At 42.0% G+C, this 17,425-nt stretch overlaps 2 protein-coding genes across 4 annotated transcripts; one reads left to right on the forward strand and one right to left on the reverse strand.

Moving 5' to 3' along the window:
• Window positions 1–3: 3 nt before the first annotated feature.
• Window positions 4–8,096, forward strand: wdr21 (WD repeat domain 21). Of its 2 annotated transcripts, XM_037750574.1 has the most exons (13): window positions 4–464; window positions 1,938–2,053; window positions 3,099–3,256; window positions 3,396–3,478; window positions 3,939–4,041; window positions 4,458–4,601; window positions 4,722–4,771; window positions 4,885–4,964; window positions 5,265–5,357; window positions 5,725–5,822; window positions 5,976–6,152; window positions 6,374–6,488; window positions 7,353–8,096. In XM_037750574.1, the coding sequence occupies exons 1-13, from the start codon at window positions 349–351 to the stop codon at window positions 7,589–7,591; spliced, it is 1,572 nt and encodes a 523-aa protein (XP_037606502.1). In that variant the 5' UTR covers window positions 4–348; the 3' UTR covers window positions 7,592–8,096. The 2 variants fall into 2 exon arrangements, with proteins under 2 accessions (XP_037606502.1, XP_037606503.1); XM_037750575.1 differs by lacking the exons at window positions 4–464; window positions 1,938–2,053 and having other exon boundaries at window positions 3,124–3,260.
• Window positions 8,097–8,111: 15 nt separating this feature from the next.
• On the reverse strand, window positions 8,112–17,413 carry zfyve1 (zinc finger, FYVE domain containing 1). Of its 2 annotated transcripts, none has more exons than XM_037750571.1 (13): window positions 17,246–17,413; window positions 14,994–15,422; window positions 14,083–14,326; window positions 13,731–13,991; window positions 13,379–13,593; window positions 13,111–13,217; window positions 12,605–12,713; window positions 12,428–12,525; window positions 12,097–12,214; window positions 11,516–11,686; window positions 10,165–10,345; window positions 9,957–10,070; window positions 8,112–9,857 (listed from the first exon to the last, which is right to left on the reverse strand). In XM_037750571.1, exons 1-13 carry the CDS (start codon window positions 17,396–17,398, stop codon window positions 9,625–9,627), a joined length of 2,433 nt encoding a protein of 810 aa, XP_037606499.1. In that variant the 5' UTR covers window positions 17,399–17,413; the 3' UTR covers window positions 8,112–9,624. The 2 variants fall into 2 exon arrangements, with proteins under 2 accessions (XP_037606499.1, XP_037606500.1); XM_037750572.1 differs by lacking the exon at window positions 17,246–17,413 and adding an exon at window positions 15,914–16,346.
• Between the last annotated feature and the right edge of the window lie 12 nt (window positions 17,414–17,425).

Below are 17,425 nucleotides of genomic sequence, written 5' to 3' on the forward strand. Positions count from 1 at the left end.
GAGGCGGGACAACATGGCCGGAAGTGACTGTGACTGTACAGTCTAGGTTAGTTAGCTCATGAGGTGTTAAAAACTGTAACGTTACACCACGTTTAATAAGCAAATAAAGACTATTTACATCCAACGGAAAGCGTGTTTATTAACCTATTAAAACAGTCTATACGTTTAATCGTGTTTTAATGTCCAGCATTACTATAAAAGGTGTCGAGAAAGATGTGTAGTTAGCTAATGCTAACAAGTAAACATGCTGCATAAACCAGCCTCACACTCTCTCAGGAGTTCATGAAGGACAGCGTGGCCAGACTGCTGTTACTCTTGTTACTCCTGGACCATTAACAGCCAGCAGGGATGAAGAAGTGGAACTGGAGAGAAGGACAGAGACCACACAGGAGAAGAGGTGCTGGTGGTCAACGACACGGCTGGTTCAGAGGGAACCGGCAAAGGTCAACACAGGACGAACAGTGGTATGTTAAACTACTACTAGTACTACCTCTACTACTACTACTACTACTACTACTACTACTACTATTCTTCTTCTACTACTACTACTAGTACTACTACTACTTCTTCTTCTTCTCACAGGACGAACAGTGGTATGTTAAACTACTACTAGTACTACCTCTACTACTACTTCTACTACTACTACTACTACTACTATTCTTCTTCTACTACTACTACTACTACTACTTCTACTACTTCTCACAGGACGAACAGTGGTATGTTAAACTACTACTAGTACTACCTCTACTACTACTACTACTACTACTTCTACTACTACTACTTCTTCTACTACTACTACTACTACTTCTTCTGCTTCTCACAGGACGAACAGTGGTATGTTAAAGGACTACTAGTACTACCTCTACTACTACTACTTCTACTACTACTACTACTACTACTACTACTATTCTTCTTCTACTACTACTACTACTACTTCTACTATTCTTCTTCTACTACTACTACTACTACTACTACTACTACTACTAGTACTACTACTACTTCTACTACTTCTACTACTACTACTACTAGTACTACTACTACTACTACTACTACTACTACTTCTACTACTACTACTACTACTAGTACTACTACTACTACTACTACTACTACTACTTCTACTACTACTACTTCTACTACTTCTACTACTACTACTACTACTACTTCTACTACTTCTACTACTACTACTACTACTACTACTAGTACTACTACTACTACTTCTACTACTACTACTTCTACTACTTCTACTACTACTACTACTACTACTACTACTACTACTTCTACTACTACTACTTCTACTACTTCTACTACTTCTACTACTACTACTACTACTACTTCTACTACTTCTACTACTACTACTACTAGTACTACTACTACTACTACTACTTCTACTACTTCTACTACTACTACTACTAGTACTACTACTACTTCTACTACTACTACTTCTACTACTTCTACTACTACTACTACTACTTCTACTACTTCTACTACTACTACTACTACTACTACTTCTACTACTACTACTTCTTCTTCTTCTTCTCACAAGACGAACAGTGGTATGTTAAAGGACTACTAGTACTACTACTTCTACTACTTCTACTACTACTACTACTACTACTTCTACCACTACCACTACTACTACTTCTTCTTCTTCTTCTTCTTCTTCTTCTTACAGGACGAACAGTGGTATGTTAAAGGACTACTACTACTACTACCACTACCACTACCACAGCCACTACCACTACTACTACTACTTCTTCTTCTTCTTCTTCTTCTTCTTCTTCTGTGGATCTTCTTCTGTGGTATTTTATGGCTGACTAGGCGCTGTTAAAGGACATATTGACGCATAGTTTAGTTTAAATAATAATGATAAGTGTCTCTTAGTCAATACTGCCCAGCACATGTAGTGTTTGTCAGTAAGAGTGGTGTTCTGTTCACAGGTATGGACATAATGAAGAAGGGCCATCATACGGAGCACCTCAGACCGCGTCTTCCTCGTCCTCCTCATCCTCCTCATCTTCCTCTTCCTCCTCAAAGGCCAGCAGTGCTGCTCCAGGTCAGTATCACACACACTAACCCTCTCAATCACTGAACAAACATTTAGATGTCTGGTGTTCAGTCATGATGAGCTGTTGGTGCCCACATGAAGACTTTATCAGAAAACACTGCAACACAAAATCCTTTGCAGTGCAGTAAATGGTTACTGTCTAGAGCTGCAACACTTGTTTGATTAATTGTTGACTATTAAATGAATCGCCTTCAAGTCATTTTTTAAATAAACAAATCAAAATTCTGATTCCAGCTTCTTAAAGGTCACATATCGTGCTCATTTTCAGGTTTATACTTGTATTTTGTGTTTCTACTAGAACATGTTTACATGCTGTAATGTTACAAAAAAAACTTTATATTCCTCATACTGTCTGCCTGATTATACCTGTATTTACCCTCTGTCTGAAACGCTCCGTTTTAGTGCATTTCAACAGAATTGCGTTGCTAGGCAACAGTTTGGGTCCATGTTTACGTCCTGTCAGCTGATGTTATTAATATACACTGCAACAGGAAATAAACTGGGACACATTTAGAATGTTTACGTTTAAAACCCTGTAATGATCTAAATATTATATATTTGTGACATCACAAATGGACAGAAATCCTAACGGCTTGTCGCACAATTTCTGTATATGGGCTGTGTGTATTTCTCCGTATATTGAGCGTTTTGATAGTTTAACAGTATTTATAAAGCACTTAAATCTGCTTTGTAATATAAAAGACATGGAAATCTCACTTTTTACAATATGGGACCTTTAAGTGTGAATATTTTCTGGTTTCTTTACTCCTCTATGACAGTAATGAATGAATATCTTTGAGTTGTGGACAAAACAAGACATTTGAGGTAGTCATCTTGGCCTTTGGGAAACACTGATCGACATTTTTCACTATTTTCTGACCATTTATAGACCAAACAACTACTCGATTAATCAAGAAGATAATCAATAGATTAATCAACAATTAAGATTATAGTAATTAGTCATATTACTGTCCTACAGTAAACAACATAATCATGGTTGCTTGCTTCATTTTACCACCCGTTCTGTTGCCAGAGCTGCCTGGTTTCTACTTTGACCCGGAGAAAAATCGTTACTTCCGCCTGTTACCCGGACACAACAACTGTAACCCGCTGACTAGAGAGCAGATTCAGGAGAAAGAGAGAGAGAAACAGAGAAACAAGATGCTCGCGGAGGATGAAAAGCCCAGAAAAGTGAGTCTGTTGTGGGGCGAAAATAATTTCCATCCACCTGTAGCTTTTAGCGTTATGATGTTGTTTCTTGTTCAGTCATATACTTTTTCTCACCACATGCTTGTGTTCAATGATGGGTTATGTATTATCTTCTTCGTAGAAAGCACCAAGAACAGGACTGAACACTTCGCTGCTGCTGCAGAAAAGACACCTTGGCATGTTACCTGAGAATTCCTATTGCAGGTACTGTATAACACTGCTCTGTGCACATGCACGAATGCACATAGAGCTCCTTGTATGCTGTCCACATTGCAATACCCACAGCTGTAATACATTACAGAAAACAACCCCAGCAAAACACAGTCCCACTTTAATGATAACCAGTTCTGTGTGTGTAGAGTGAGTTTTCTTTGGAGCATTGCCGGGCCACTAACAATGATGCAAATCAATTTTGACGTGAGTTTGAAAATAGTCTGAAAAAGAAACATGCTAGGTCAAAAGATTGTGCTGCCTGACAGTTTTAATTATATGAATTAAATTCATACACAGTTGTAACCAAAATGATTTATATTCATCCTCTTTAACAAACATTTCTATGAAAACATAAATACACAGACGCACATTGTCAGATAGCAGTTCTGGTTAAGTGGACGGTCTGCAGATGGTTCTAGTTGGTGTTAAATTGGTTCCTGTGTGTCTCCAGGCTGGTCCATGAGGTGAAGGTCAGTGGAATGAGACGCCACAAACTAGAGATCCAGAGCACGGACAACAGCAACCCCAACACCGACAACTTCAGACTCATAGTGGTGAGAACATACACACAGAAAAACAAAACACACGTCTAACACAAAAACATCATCCTGATGCCCTAATATTGCAGTCATAATAGATACACATTTTTATACTTAATTTAGAGTTGGACTAATCATTAGAATAATTTTTCCTAGTGTACTTGCTAGCCTGCACATTAGGGCTGTCACGATACTAGAATTTCACTACACAATTATCGTGGCCAAAAGAATTCACGATAACAATATTATCGTGATAGCTGTAAAAATAAAATAATAATAAAAAGAGAGAAAGTCTATAACCATAACGGTACAAAAGCGTGATTTAAGAGGCGCTGGATTATTTTCACATTATTATCACATCTATATCATTAACATGATATCAATATTTCATTTTTACTACTGCACATCCTCTTCTTCCTCACCTCTCTCAGGGGGATTCTGCATGCGAGCGAGTGTTCACAGTCAACGACGTCTCGCACGGAGGCTGCAAGTACGGCATCATGAACTTCAGCAGCAGCAGCCGGGGCTCTCTGTCTGTGGAGATGTGCGACAACCTCTACTTCACCAACCGCAAAGTAGTGTGGAGTGTTTCACATTTTATGTACCTCGCTGTACGCATGTTCTACTCTACATTTTAAGGAAACCTTTTATATTATATTTAGATGAGCTAAAGGTTTGGGCTAAATGTGTTTCAGGTGAATTCCATCTGCTGGGCCTCGGTCAACTACCCAGACTCCCACGTCTTGTATCCTTCTTCAGCTTTAGTAGAGCTCTTTCTCTTAGTCAGCCTGCATGTCGTAAAAGTCAAGTGCTGCTTTAGACACTGCCTGTATTTCCCTTGACTGAGCTGACGGTCAGGCTGTGTCTGGTAGGAGCGGCAGACACCCCCGGCTGTGTCAGTTTACTCCCTGCTTCCCTCTTCAGCAACTCCAACCCAGGTTGTACTGACTAGAGTCTTCTCAAGTTTCTCATGCTACTTAAGACACTCACATTAGCCGACTATATTTTACTATGGTTAAAAGGTAGTTTTTGACAAAAGGCTTTGGTATTGAAAAGAATAACTCCTCACAACCTTTTTTTAGTTAATTAATCCTCATTGGGCTTCAAAATTCCTGAATTTGCAATGCACTCATATGTCTGCAGACTGATAATAATAGAAAAAGAGACATATTTCATGTTGCCATTGTTTGTTTACGTCCCCATTTTAACATCTCTACTCTGTCCTCCTCTCTCCTCAGACCAGCCCGGGATGCTGTGTAGCTTTAAGATATCCTCCGCCTGGTCTTGCGCTTGGTGCCTCAACCCCCAGTTTGACAAGACCTTCAGCACTGGTCTGTGCATCCATCATCATTTGTCTTGCAACTCATGATCAAATATGATATTCATAATCATAATAACTTGCTTCTGTAGAGCCGTGAGATTGTTGGCTTGGCTATAGCTTCGGGGTGTTAAACGGTCTCTTAAATTGGCTTGTTTGGGCAGGAAATAAAGCTACAGCAACACATGCTTGCTTTTGGAATACAGAGTAACCCTAGTAGCTTATTATTGTTTTAGATAATTATGATAACGACACAGTGTTATCAATGGATCTGGACCACAGAGCTTGTTACTGGCAAATTTTGTATTAACTGACTGACAGTTCCTCTTCACAAACGTATAAAATCTAAAATAATAATGCGTCCTTGCATGTGTTGGCAGGCCTGTCTCGTAGGGTGATAGTGAAAGATGCAGAGACGGGCCGAACGCAGACGTACAGCACCTGCAGCGATGTCTTGGCTCAGCAGTTTGCCCTCAGGGTGAGTCATCTGTTACATTTAAGCAATTAAAGCACGTTCGAGTTCACTTGTAACATGCTGTAGTGTGGATTTCTCTTTGTGTGACTAAGCGACTACGACGTAAGAAAGAAAAGACTAGATCAAGGAAGTTAAATACCTCCTTGTTTCCCCCAGGTCCCTGTGCTGTTCAACGGTTGCCGATCAGGAGAGATCTTCAGCATTGACCTGCGGCAGCGCGGCCGCAGGGATCACAGCTGGAAGGCCAGCCGCTTCCATCAAGAGTCGGCCATCACCTCCGTACGCGTCCTCCAGGATGAGAACTACCTGCTAGCTGCTGACATGCTGGGCCAGGTCGGGTTATTGGCTTGAGGGTCCTGTCATAAATATTGAGTTATAATTTACTAGTGTGTCAACTATGTATTGGGTAATTAGCTTTTATTTACCCATATTGTGATACTGGTATTCTTCAGAAGATGATTTTAAAAACTATTAACCCATATGGATTTTATTATTGCCTTAACTTTGTGCGTTTTCTTTTCTTTTTTTTTGTGTGTGTGTGTGTTTGTGTGCAGATTAAGCTGTGGGATGTGCGAGTGACAAAGCCAGTGCAGGAATACAAAGGGCACTACAATGAGCATGCCTACCTTCCCATCCACGTCAATGAGCCTGAGGGGCTTTTGTTGGCAGGTAGGAGAGGACACAACATGCTCTGTCAACATACTGTGAAACAATTTGGTTTTCAAAACTTTCCCTGTTAAACTGACTTAATCAAAGGCTGGTATCACTTTGTCTAAGTCAGTTACTATGTTCTGACATACTTAGGTTGCTCCAAAATTCCATACTAACATGCTATTTAGTACGCTAAAACAATACGTGAGATTTTTTTTAGTATGTCCGAAACCTTTAGTATGAAACCGATAGTACACAAATTGCATACTATTTCCGTTGAAATATTACAGTATGCAACGCTGGACACTATGGCGGCATAAATATCCCACATTGCAATGCAGTAGTGATGACAACGTTCATAACAGACGTTGATGTACGGCTCTGTAATATCAATAACGCTTCAATTTAACAGTAAGTAAGATTTCACTTTGCTAGGCGTAATATATATTTTAAATTAATTCAGACTTTGATTCTCACCAACCGTCGTTTTGGTCAAATGAGGTTGGTATGGGTTACCATGGTTACACGTCTCCAACCGGCAAGGAGGCTCTCAGGAAGTGACGACATAAATTACTGCTCAGTGCGTCCGAAAAGATACATACTACTTTTTATTCACACAAAAGTATGTTGAACGATAGTACACATGTTGGATATGTAGTGCATACTGTGCGATTTCGGACGAAGCCTTAGTGTAGGTCGACACGAGCTTCAAGATTGAGCCAGAGGGAGATAAAAATACACTATGGCCAGATAAGGTATTTCAGAGATAGTTTGAGAAAACTGAAGCCTGCCAAAGATGTCTCATTTCCCAAAGTGCTTTCCAACCCCGATTGGAAAAAACGAAACACTAATATTTTATTTCCTCCTCTGTTCCTTCCCCAGTCGGTCAGGATTGCTACACAAGGCTATGGAGCCTCAAAGACGGCCACCTATTGAGGACCATCCCGTCACCCCATCCGGCCGCCAACGACCTGATCCCAAGCGTGGTCTTCTCCTCTAAACTGGGCGGCTGCAGGGGGCTGCCCGGCCTGCTCATGGCCGTCAAACACGACCTTTACTACTTCCCATACAACACTGACTACCAGGAAGGAGGAGGAGCAGAGCATCCGGCCAGCCTTTAGGAAAAGACTGAGATTGCTTCATCTCACAAATCGTTTCTTAAAACACCATGTTTGTTGTTTTTTTTCTTGCCAAATATATGGATGGAGTTATATTCATATACAAAATCGCTATAGGTATTTTATAATTGAAAGGGTTCGGCCAGTTCATTTCCACAAGGTCGTACTGAACTTTGACCTCAGAAGAGTTGCATTGAAGTCTCAGGGGAATGTTATTTTTTTGACCCACTTGTTTGTACCAAAAGGAAATAGAAGTGCTACATATGAGTGCGCACATTACTACAGTTAAGATTTCTGTAACCTTTACAAAAAAAGTGCTCTTACTTATGACATGACTGACTTTGATTTTTGATGTAATTTAGGATGTATGTGATCTCAATTTGAAAAGGACGATTCTGCGTTTGTACTGTAAATCAACACATTTTCTAATTGCTGTTGAATGATGTTATATTCTAAAAAAAAAGAAATCAGTAAACACAGTGATCTATTGCATTATTTGCTCCTAAATGACACACACAGAGACTGAGTTTCTGCAGTTTTTAATACATACTGTATGAGCATACATGAATATAACGGTATTGATTTGTTCCTTGTGATATTCATTGAACATCTCTCTGAGATATGGGACAGTGATGAGATAGTTCACTGTTATTTCAGCTTATTTGTTGCCTTTGTAACCAAACCAACTCTCCCTGTCAGTCATTTAAAAAAAAAAAAACAAGTTAACCATCACTACAGTCAGACCTCAAAATGCCTAGGTGTTCAGTCAAAAGCCTAACTGCATCATAATCATGTGTATTTGTCAGATAATTGTGCATTACAGTCTCAAACGTTGATGCTCCTAGCTAACTAGCTACACAGCCTGAGTTGTTAGAAGAGTAATAGATTACTCTTCTACTTATTTCCTGTTTTGAGGGGCCAGCCTCAAGGATGGTTTCAAGTCTTTCCGGTACCTTATTGCTACTGTGAGCCAGCCACTCTATAAAAGCAGTTCCTGTTGTGTTTCATCCCACTGAAGTCAGATTTGTCTTGTTAGCAGATAGTAGTTTTTTTTTTTACATTTAAAAAAACAAAAACGAGGCCATTTAAAATTTTCCCTATTAAAGTAAACTTTTTTCCCATATACTGTATGTATAATCTATGTAAAATTTAAACATCTTGGGCAGTATTATTAAGGCTGTTCTATTATCATCTGCCCATTCAAAATGCAAAACCACAACATAATGAGGGATTACGTAAGACGTTAAGTAATTATATAAGTTGGAATGCATCTCGGTGCTGCAGTACATCAGTGGCTTCTGATTGTTCGAATCCTCCTGAAGCCAAAGAGTGGCAGGAAAGATGAAGCCTGCAGGGCTGACGGCAGAGGAAAACTACTGGAGATCCATTCAAAAGGATCAGAATCAAGTGTGGTGGATCATTTTCCAGGTTTTCCGTCGTTTTCCTCTGAAGCCAGCCCTGAATGCTACATCCAGGGCTCCTGCAGAAACATTCTTCAAATAAAAGTGCTAAACTGGAATCAGTTTAAAGATGAGTACTTCTATTATTAAACGGTTCACACGTGTAGCCCCAGACTACGAAAAGGTGCTAATAGTACTAGTGTGTCACACTGGGGGGGATTGCCAAAAGGAGTTCATGTGCATTAATATAAACTTTAAAGGATCAAAAGCTGTACATGGGTATTTACCTGAACTCAATTGGAAGCAAGCACGTACAATACTCACTTTCATAAAACTCTGTCGAGTTTTTATCTCACCTACCTTCTTGATATTCAAGTCTCGCTCTGACTGGTATTCTTCACAGTGTAAAATATAGGCATATTAAAGTGAAATAGCATCAAAGGGACTGATGTGATGTGAGGACGGCGTTGAGATATAATAAACAGAGTCCAACCTGCCACAAGCAGTCTAGTGGCAGCCAAGAAATGCCACTAAAAAAGAGACAAAAAGGGAAGCCTTTGAGCCAAATGTCAAAATGTTGTCAATTCCAGTTCTCGCAGGCGTCCTTAACCGTCCTCCCTGCTCCTCCTCGTCCTGCTAGAGCTCCCCAGGTTTCTGGTTGCAGCCGTGGCAGACCCTCACCGGGTGATCCCAGCCACGGGAGGGCACGGCGCGTCGCTCCTGGGAGCAGTCGTCGCACACTCCCTGGCCACAGGCGCGGCAGTGGTGGATGGAGAGACGCGGGGAGAACTCCCTCTGGCACTCGCTGCAGGAGTGGATGTCCTGATCTGGGACCCAGTAGGCCGGGCGAGCCGCGTCCTTCACCAGGCCTGGACGCAGAGGAGAGGAAGATGTTAATATGACTTGTAGAACAACAGCTGGGATAGAGTGATCATTGTTTTGATAACGCAGACAGATGTTGTGCTCACCGAGAGGTATGTCGATGGCGCCGACCACAGCTCCCAATGTGTTCTGAACCGCCTCCCCGACCTTCCTGGCAATCAGGGTGCCCCCCTCCTCCTCCAAGGCAGCATCCAGCAACTCTGCAACAGGGAAGCATGCACACATTGTTAAGAATCACATCCAGAAACCCATTCAAACTGATATCACATCAAACATTAAAAAAGGATTATTTACCAGTTGAGATTCCCCTGTTGTGGAAACACGCATCGCAGACTCGGACAGGAGCGAGGCCCCAGCCCCTCTCCGGGACCGGCCGGGTTTTCAAGGAGCAGGAGTCACAGAAGCCCTCTCCGCAGGCGCGACAGTGGTGCTTGGTGTCGTTGGGCTGGAACTCTTCCCCACATTTATGGCATTTCTGCAACACACACAGTGAGAGTGACACGTGAGTCTACTACCACTTGTCACACTGTAGATATAATTACACAGAGTATAACATTTTGGAGATATATTTTGCACCATCAAATCCTGTTCATATCGAAAACACAATGCAGGGTTTAACCAGTGGGCTACCTCCGAGTCTGAGAAGTGAAGCCAATGCTGAAGTGCCTTAAACCTGCATTCTTTCTAATAGCCAGCAGGGGGCGACTCCTCTGGTTGTAAAAAGAAGTCTGATTGTGTAGAAGTCTATGAGAAAATGACCCTACTTCTCACTTGATTTATTACCTCAGTAATCATTGTAAACATGAGTTTATGGTCTCAATCTCTAGTTTCAAGCCTTCTTCCATACAGCATGATGTTCATTTAGTAAATAATGGTCAAATAGACCATAAAGCAGGGTATGCTTTAGGGCGTGGCTACCTTGTGGTTGACATGTCGCTACCAAGGCGTTGTCCTGTCTGGGAGTTGTCTGTGTTTTTGTTTTAGAACAGTAAACCTTTCACAGTGTGTTTTCAGTTCATGAAAGTTAATTATAACCTTTCTGGTCTCCTGAAAATGACTTCTTCAGTGTTCTGGGTACAAAAAAACAAGATGGCAATGGCCAAAATGCCAAACTTGAGGCTTCAAAATGTCAGTCCACAAATCAATGTGTGACTACGTCCACCTCTTATATACAGTCTATGGGTTCAACAGGTGTGTAATAAACAACCTGGGCCCTTTGTGGGTAAAGTGTGAAGCCCCGCTTCTCAATAGAAGTATGATCTCTCTCTCTATCGCCCACCTGTCTTCATTTCCCCCTCACCACCACCTTTGCTGCATTTAAACAACAAATGTTCCTCTTCAAAATCAAATCTTCGTTTTAAAATGTGGCATTATTGTAAAGCTGCCAGCTGATTCTGCAGAAACTACCATTTCATGCCAAATACATGTGACCCCAGTGACTCTGAGCTGTGGACCAATTTGAATTTTATGGAAATTAATGACAGCGTGGACTCTAGTGGGCCTCGTTTTCTCTTGGCAGTGACTGAGGTTGAAATGTGTGAGAAGAAAAGTTCAACTCAAATACAAAGTTGCATGAATTCATTGTTCGGTTTCTTGAATTGACAATTTTGCAGTGTTTGTATTTCTTCTAGTTTTAGTTACGTACCAGGATAAGGGAGTTGGGCTTCCAGTACGTGGGAGCGATCTGGTCGGTAAGCCAGGAGGTGACCGCTTTGGCAGGCTTGACGCTGAGTTCAGACACCGACTGAGAAATGTATTTGACTCCATCCAGCAACCTCTGGGCCGCGTTGTTGTTGTCTTTCAAAAAGCCGTCAGACTGAACAGAAGTCAAGAAGAGACGAACACAGTAAAGATACAAATTAATACACTGTTCTGTTGTACATAGGAATGCAGTTTCATATTCTAGTGTGTGATTCACTGCTGACAGAAATACAATACCGGCTGACATGCAGCATGATTTATGCTTGCCATTTACGCAGCTACACTCAGCACTTTTGACAAAGTATGCTTAGATCATCATGTTAACGTGAAAAAGGTCACAAACTACATTTTGCATTAGTATCCTGGGAATCAACATGGAACCAACTGGCAAGAATATACCGCAAATGCAGCTCGTAATGGACGTGACAACATTCATTCGACTTCAAACCTTTGAAATCTTGGCTTTAAACTTTGTTTAATTAGTTTAGGCAGAATCTCATTCAGACTGTTCCGCTGTGGCCTTACCCCAGGCCAGATGTGCTGGATCTCTGTTCTGACCACTGTTTCCACTGGATCCTGGTTTCCATACCAGTACTGCCTGCTTCTGTAGATCACGGCGCAGTTGGGGCACTCGATTACATACCTGGACAAAGACAGAAAAAGATCTCAGTTCCAGTATTAAGGAGACAGATTATATGGCCTCTTGGTCTTGGCTTGATTTGTCTTTGCATTTTTCTGTTGTTATAATTGCAAACAAGCATATAGTTCCAGATTATCAAGTGGGTTGATCACACTGTGCTTGTAAGAAAGCCATTTCAAATAATCTTCCAAATGGTTCTGTGGTAGCTGGACTCACCCAGACCAGGCGTAGATGGCCAAGCCAAACCACGGTGAGTCAGACGAGGCAGTCGTTTTGGGAACAACTATAACCTCCTTCCCTCCCTCGTAGCAGGCCTGAGGAGTTCAGCACAGACACTCAGAACCTCGTCGAGCAGGTATACTTCAATGCATACATGTGTGGGTTTGTACTTGCCTTGCACGTGTAGATGCGGTTGTCATACTGAGCAGAGTAGCGGCAGCGATGTTTGGCTTCGTGGTCGAGTCCTTCCTTCAGGTGATTCATGCTTCTCTTACAGCCTGAACTGAAAGTGGGAGACAAAGGCCAGAATATTTAAGGGATATATTAATGTTGATTCTTTGAGGGTGACTTTTAACAAACATTATTAATCATAATTCCAACAAAAATACTGTTGCAATACTTATTAATCTATCTTATTTACAATGTTGTCAATCACCAGAAGAAAATAACAAATACAAAATGTATGCAGTCTCACGATAAATAGACTTGGTTGACATTCACTTTTTGTCCTTCCATCAAAAGGCTCCTTCATTACACCTCAGAACGAAGCCGTGACACCTCAGAATGTTTTGTTATATAACACCTTTCCTGTCATATTTCTTTTAGTAGTGTCATTAATTTTAATTTCTACTTTTTTGTTAATGAACTGCAAAGGTTGCAGCGTGCAGAGAGGCACGTACCCACAGCTGAGGCAGAGGCTGGAGCAGGTGAAGTACTCATCTGGGAAGAAGGAGTTACTGGTCATGTGCTCATCTGAAATGTCCCCGCTGAAGCGCTCACTCAGGGCCTGAAGGACGGAGGTACAGGAGGGGTCAATAACGTTTACTGTAAATATTGACAATAACACATTCGTAGCGTATACACGCAGACGTGTTCTCTCTATGTCACATAATAAAATGCCCAGAGGCGTCCAGAGGTGAGTATATGATACAAACTAAGCATCAGTACCTGCAGAGCCTTGTAGATGACGCTTGCAGAGCGTGGCGAGCGGGTGGTGTTGTTGTCCAGTTGCTGCTCCAGGGTGCGCAGCAGACCGCTGAAGTCTGTGGGAGGGTTGTAGGTCCGAGTTCCGCGGTACTGGAGGGAGCTGAACGCTTCGGGAAACAGACCCAGCTTCCTGAAACGCTCCTGGAGAAGACGCTCGGCCGATTCCGATGGTTTGTCTAGAGATGTAGAAAAAACAAGAGCCAGAGACAGACGTAGAGTGAAGGGAGAAAGAACATAAGATTCTCATGCCAGTCTCGCTTATGAAATTCCTACAAAGTACAGTTCAAGGAATAAAAGACGGTGACTTGTGTACCTGACCCTAGTAGCTTTGTGTGGACCGTCTCATGGAAGATGATCACAGCAGGGCCCAGAGTGGACAACGGGACATCTAGACCACAACGGGTGGTAGTTGCTTTCAGCTCCCTGGTGAAATGTTTCAGGTAGGCATCTGATGCATCACCAAGGAACTTGAAGAGATCATCGTGGAGACGGTCGGCATGGGTTCGGTAGATGACCACATCACAAATAGCCAGGACTTTGAGGAGCAGGCGTGTTCGCTGGCCCTGATTAGCTCCTGATGAGTGAAAATGTAGTAAATTGAGAAAAACATCCTCCCACTACCTGTTATTTCAGGATATCAAGCAAATCCATTGACTATCCCATACCAGCCCCAAGCAGTCCCTCTGTGTCGATGACCACCACCCGGTGCACGGGGTCCATAGCTGCCCACACACCCACGGTGCAGGACTCTTGGGTGGGCGAGGTCTTGAACACTTCTCGTCCGAGGAAAAACGTATGGTTCAGGGTGTGGGACTTGCCCTCCCCAGTGTTTCCAAAGATGGAGACCACTTTGAGGAGCTCATCTTGCCTGCAGCCCAGTCTGCTCACAAAATCGTCCTCATCCTTCACCTGATAATCCACACATGATCAGCCTCATCATCATAACATCCCATTAATGGAGGTGCTAACAAATAATTAAAACATGCTCTTAAAAAGGTCTTGTTGATAACATTTTTATGTAGACAAATATTAAAAAACAAAACAAAAAAAAAAAACATCCACATCTACTCCGAGTCCCTCACGGATGACTGAGTTTCTCACCCTATCTCTAAGGGAGACGCCAGCCACCCTCCTGAGGAAACCCATTTCGGCCGCTTGTACCCGCGATCTAGTTCTTTCGGTCATGACCCAGCTCTCATGACCGTAAGTGAGAGTAGGAACGAAGAATGAATATAGTATTACGAAACGTAATATTGCGATATTAAGACGGATAAATGGCTGAGATTGACGGTAAGTGTCTGGCAATGACTTGTTGTGAAGTAAACACCATGGAACGGGTGGATGGAGAATGCGACATCAAGTGGCTGAATTTTATCAGTGTTCAATATCAGAGAATCAGAATCAGAATCGTGTTTATTGCCAGGTGTAAGAGGTATACACTAGGAATTGGCTTTGGTTTTGTTGGTGCAAATAAACAGTATAATAACAAAAGAATAGATAAAAACGTTAGAATAAAATAAGAATATTAAAAAAAAGATATTATCGAATATCAATAGCACCTTTAAGTATTTTTTACCTGCATCTCCTCCCTCTCATCCACCAGAAGGAAGCTGCACACCCTCTCCAGCTCGGCTCTCAGGATATCCATCTCTGACTCCCCGTCGGACACGCAGTTGTCCTGGGCAGCTTTGGCAGGCGGGTAGGGTGTCATTGGGTGCTTCCTCTTGTTGACTCCGCTGTGGGTGCGTTTCTGGCAGTCCAAACACAGATTGATCTTACAACCCTGGCAGCGCACCACTGCCCTGAGCCGCCCTCCGCCGCTGCAGCTGCTGTCACCTTTGCAGGAGTCGCAGAAGGGGACGTGACCCGGTGCGATCCGGACCCGGTCGTGATTCCTCATCCGCTCCTGGCGGTGGAGCTCCAGTTCACAGCGGGCGCACTGCAGGCTGCCGCATTCATCACACTCAAAGGCAGCCTCGTCTGAACCCCCGCAGGCGTAGTTCTCCTGACAACCCAGGACCGTGTTCATCCCTTTATCTACAGCTGGACCTTGACCACTCATCTCAAAAACACTGGCAGGTTGCTGGGAAGACACTAACTTATGGCTAAGCAAATCTCTACGACCAGCTGTTCAAAATCTCTAAAAATGATGAGCAATACTGTCAACAAATTACTATGAAATGTTCAGCTGAGGATCCTATTACTGCTTACTGTTAATAAATGATATTCAATCTGTAGTAAACAAGACCAGGCAGCAATTTAAAACACACAGGCGAATAATTATTGTATGTTTTTGGCACAACAGTTTGCTAGCTAGCTGTCCTGTCAGCTCATTTAAAAGTAGCCCGTATAATAATATAAATTAAAAGTAGCTCGCTTGTATAATAATATCTAAAAAATACGTCATGAAAATCAGTAATAAATAGTGTTATCTTATCACTAGCTGACACAAAGAGACACACTTCTAGAAGACAACAAACAACCTTGTTTACTGACCTAGCAGCTGGCTACCAGTCCGACGGTCGACTAGCTATAATGCTGCCTCAACACTACTCTAAAACCTGACACGTACGTATATAATGTCTAACAGCATACCGCCGGACTGCCACATATAGAGAAAGTCAGCTAGCCGAGCTGTTCTGTGTGCCAGACTCCTGTAAGATGTTGTTGCTTCTACAATCAGCTGATCGGCTTGTTTTTACCCAGAGTTCAAAAGTCATAACAAACCCGCAATGCATTCTGGGAAATGAAGTTGCAAAGAAAGCCGATGCTTTAAATCAGTGCTTTTAAGTCTATTTATAAACTATTTTATAGTACCAAATACGAACTTATATAATCCTGGAATTGTTTCTAAAGGTTGTTTGACATTAGCAACCTGGCTACTTAAACCTAATACATCCATGACTTAAACAAATAAAGTGGATATATTGACAAGATACTGACCGTTGCCCATAATGCATTGCACCTTCCAGCTGCTGCAAGTGTTCACTTGTATTTCAACCGGCGTACACCACAATGCATTTTGGGAAATGAAGTCGCAAAGAAAGCCGATGGTTAAATCAGTGCTTTTAATCCTGTTTATAAACTACACTATACTATACATTTATAAACTGTACTATAGTACCAAATACTAACTTATAGTCCTGGAATTGCTTCTAAATTGTTTGACATTAGCTACCTGGCTACTTAAAACAAATAAAGTGGATATTATTGACAAGATACTGACCGTTGCCCATAATGCATTGCACCTTCCAGCTGCTGTTATTTCAACCGGTGTACACCGCAATGCATTTTGGGAAATGAAGTTGCAAAGAAAGCCGATGCTTTAAATCAGTGCTTTTTAGTCTATTTATAAACAATTTTATAGTATCAATACTAACTTATAGTCCTGGAATTGTTTCTAAATTGTTTGACATTAGCCACCTGGCTACTTAAAACATATATAGTGCATATATTGACAAGATACTTGACCATTGCAACAAGAGCGTTGCCCATAATAGTGATGGGAATTCAGGCTCTTTTTAGTGAGCCAGATCATTTGGCTCAGCTCACTAAGAAGAGCCGGCTCTTTCGGCTCCCAAACGGCTCTTCGTCTTACCACTTCTTCCTTTAATAATTCAGCCAAATTTAGCGCTGTTTTGACCTATGATTAGTATGTGTGCACATATATCACTTAAATTATTCAATATAATTATACTAAACCTTATAATTTCCAGAATACCATAATTTTACAGGCTGCCTCGTTTCCGACTGTCACTCATCTTGTCTGCTATTCACGCACCACGCTCCTCTCTCTCTTTCCCTCCTCCTCTTCCTCATGCTCTGTACCTGTAGACCGTCAGCGCGCCGTGCAACCTCCGCCTCTCCCTGTTTGATGGTATGATCCTTGTCTGTCATCACCTGATTGGTCGCACGGACCTCTTTACCACAACATTCAGTCACAGTCAGTGCATGGAGTGCCCGTGGCGCGTAGAAGATCATCCTATCATTCTGCCTTGAGTTAATTAA

This window comes from Sebastes umbrosus, chromosome 18 (assembly GCF_015220745.1).
Source record: "Sebastes umbrosus isolate fSebUmb1 chromosome 18, fSebUmb1.pri, whole genome shotgun sequence".
Classification (NCBI taxonomy): Eukaryota; Metazoa; Chordata; class Actinopteri; order Perciformes; family Sebastidae; genus Sebastes; species Sebastes umbrosus.

Bases quoted from the DNA above. Each gene is read 5' to 3' on its own strand.
- wdr21 (XM_037750574.1), top strand. From the start codon at position 349: ATGAAGAAGTGGAACTGGAGAGAAGGACAGAGACCACACAGGAGAAGA. The intron at 3,257-3,395 runs GTGAGTCTGTTG...TCTTCTTCGTAG, and splicing joins AGGATGAAAAGCCCAGAAAA to AAAGCACCAAGAACAGGACT. The intron at 6,153-6,373 runs GTCGGGTTATTG...GTTTGTGTGCAG, and splicing joins CTGCTGACATGCTGGGCCAG to ATTAAGCTGTGGGATGTGCG.
- zfyve1 (XM_037750571.1), bottom strand. From the start codon at position 17,398: ATGATCTTCTACGCGCCACGGGCACTCCATGCACTGACTGTGACTGAA. The intron at 13,594-13,730 runs GTACACAAGTCA...CTACATCTCTAG, and splicing joins CACAAAGCTACTAGGGTCAG to ACAAACCATCGGAATCGGCC. The intron at 12,526-12,604 runs GCAAGTACAAAC...TGAACTCCTCAG, and splicing joins ACCGCATCTACACGTGCAAG to GCCTGCTACGAGGGAGGGAA.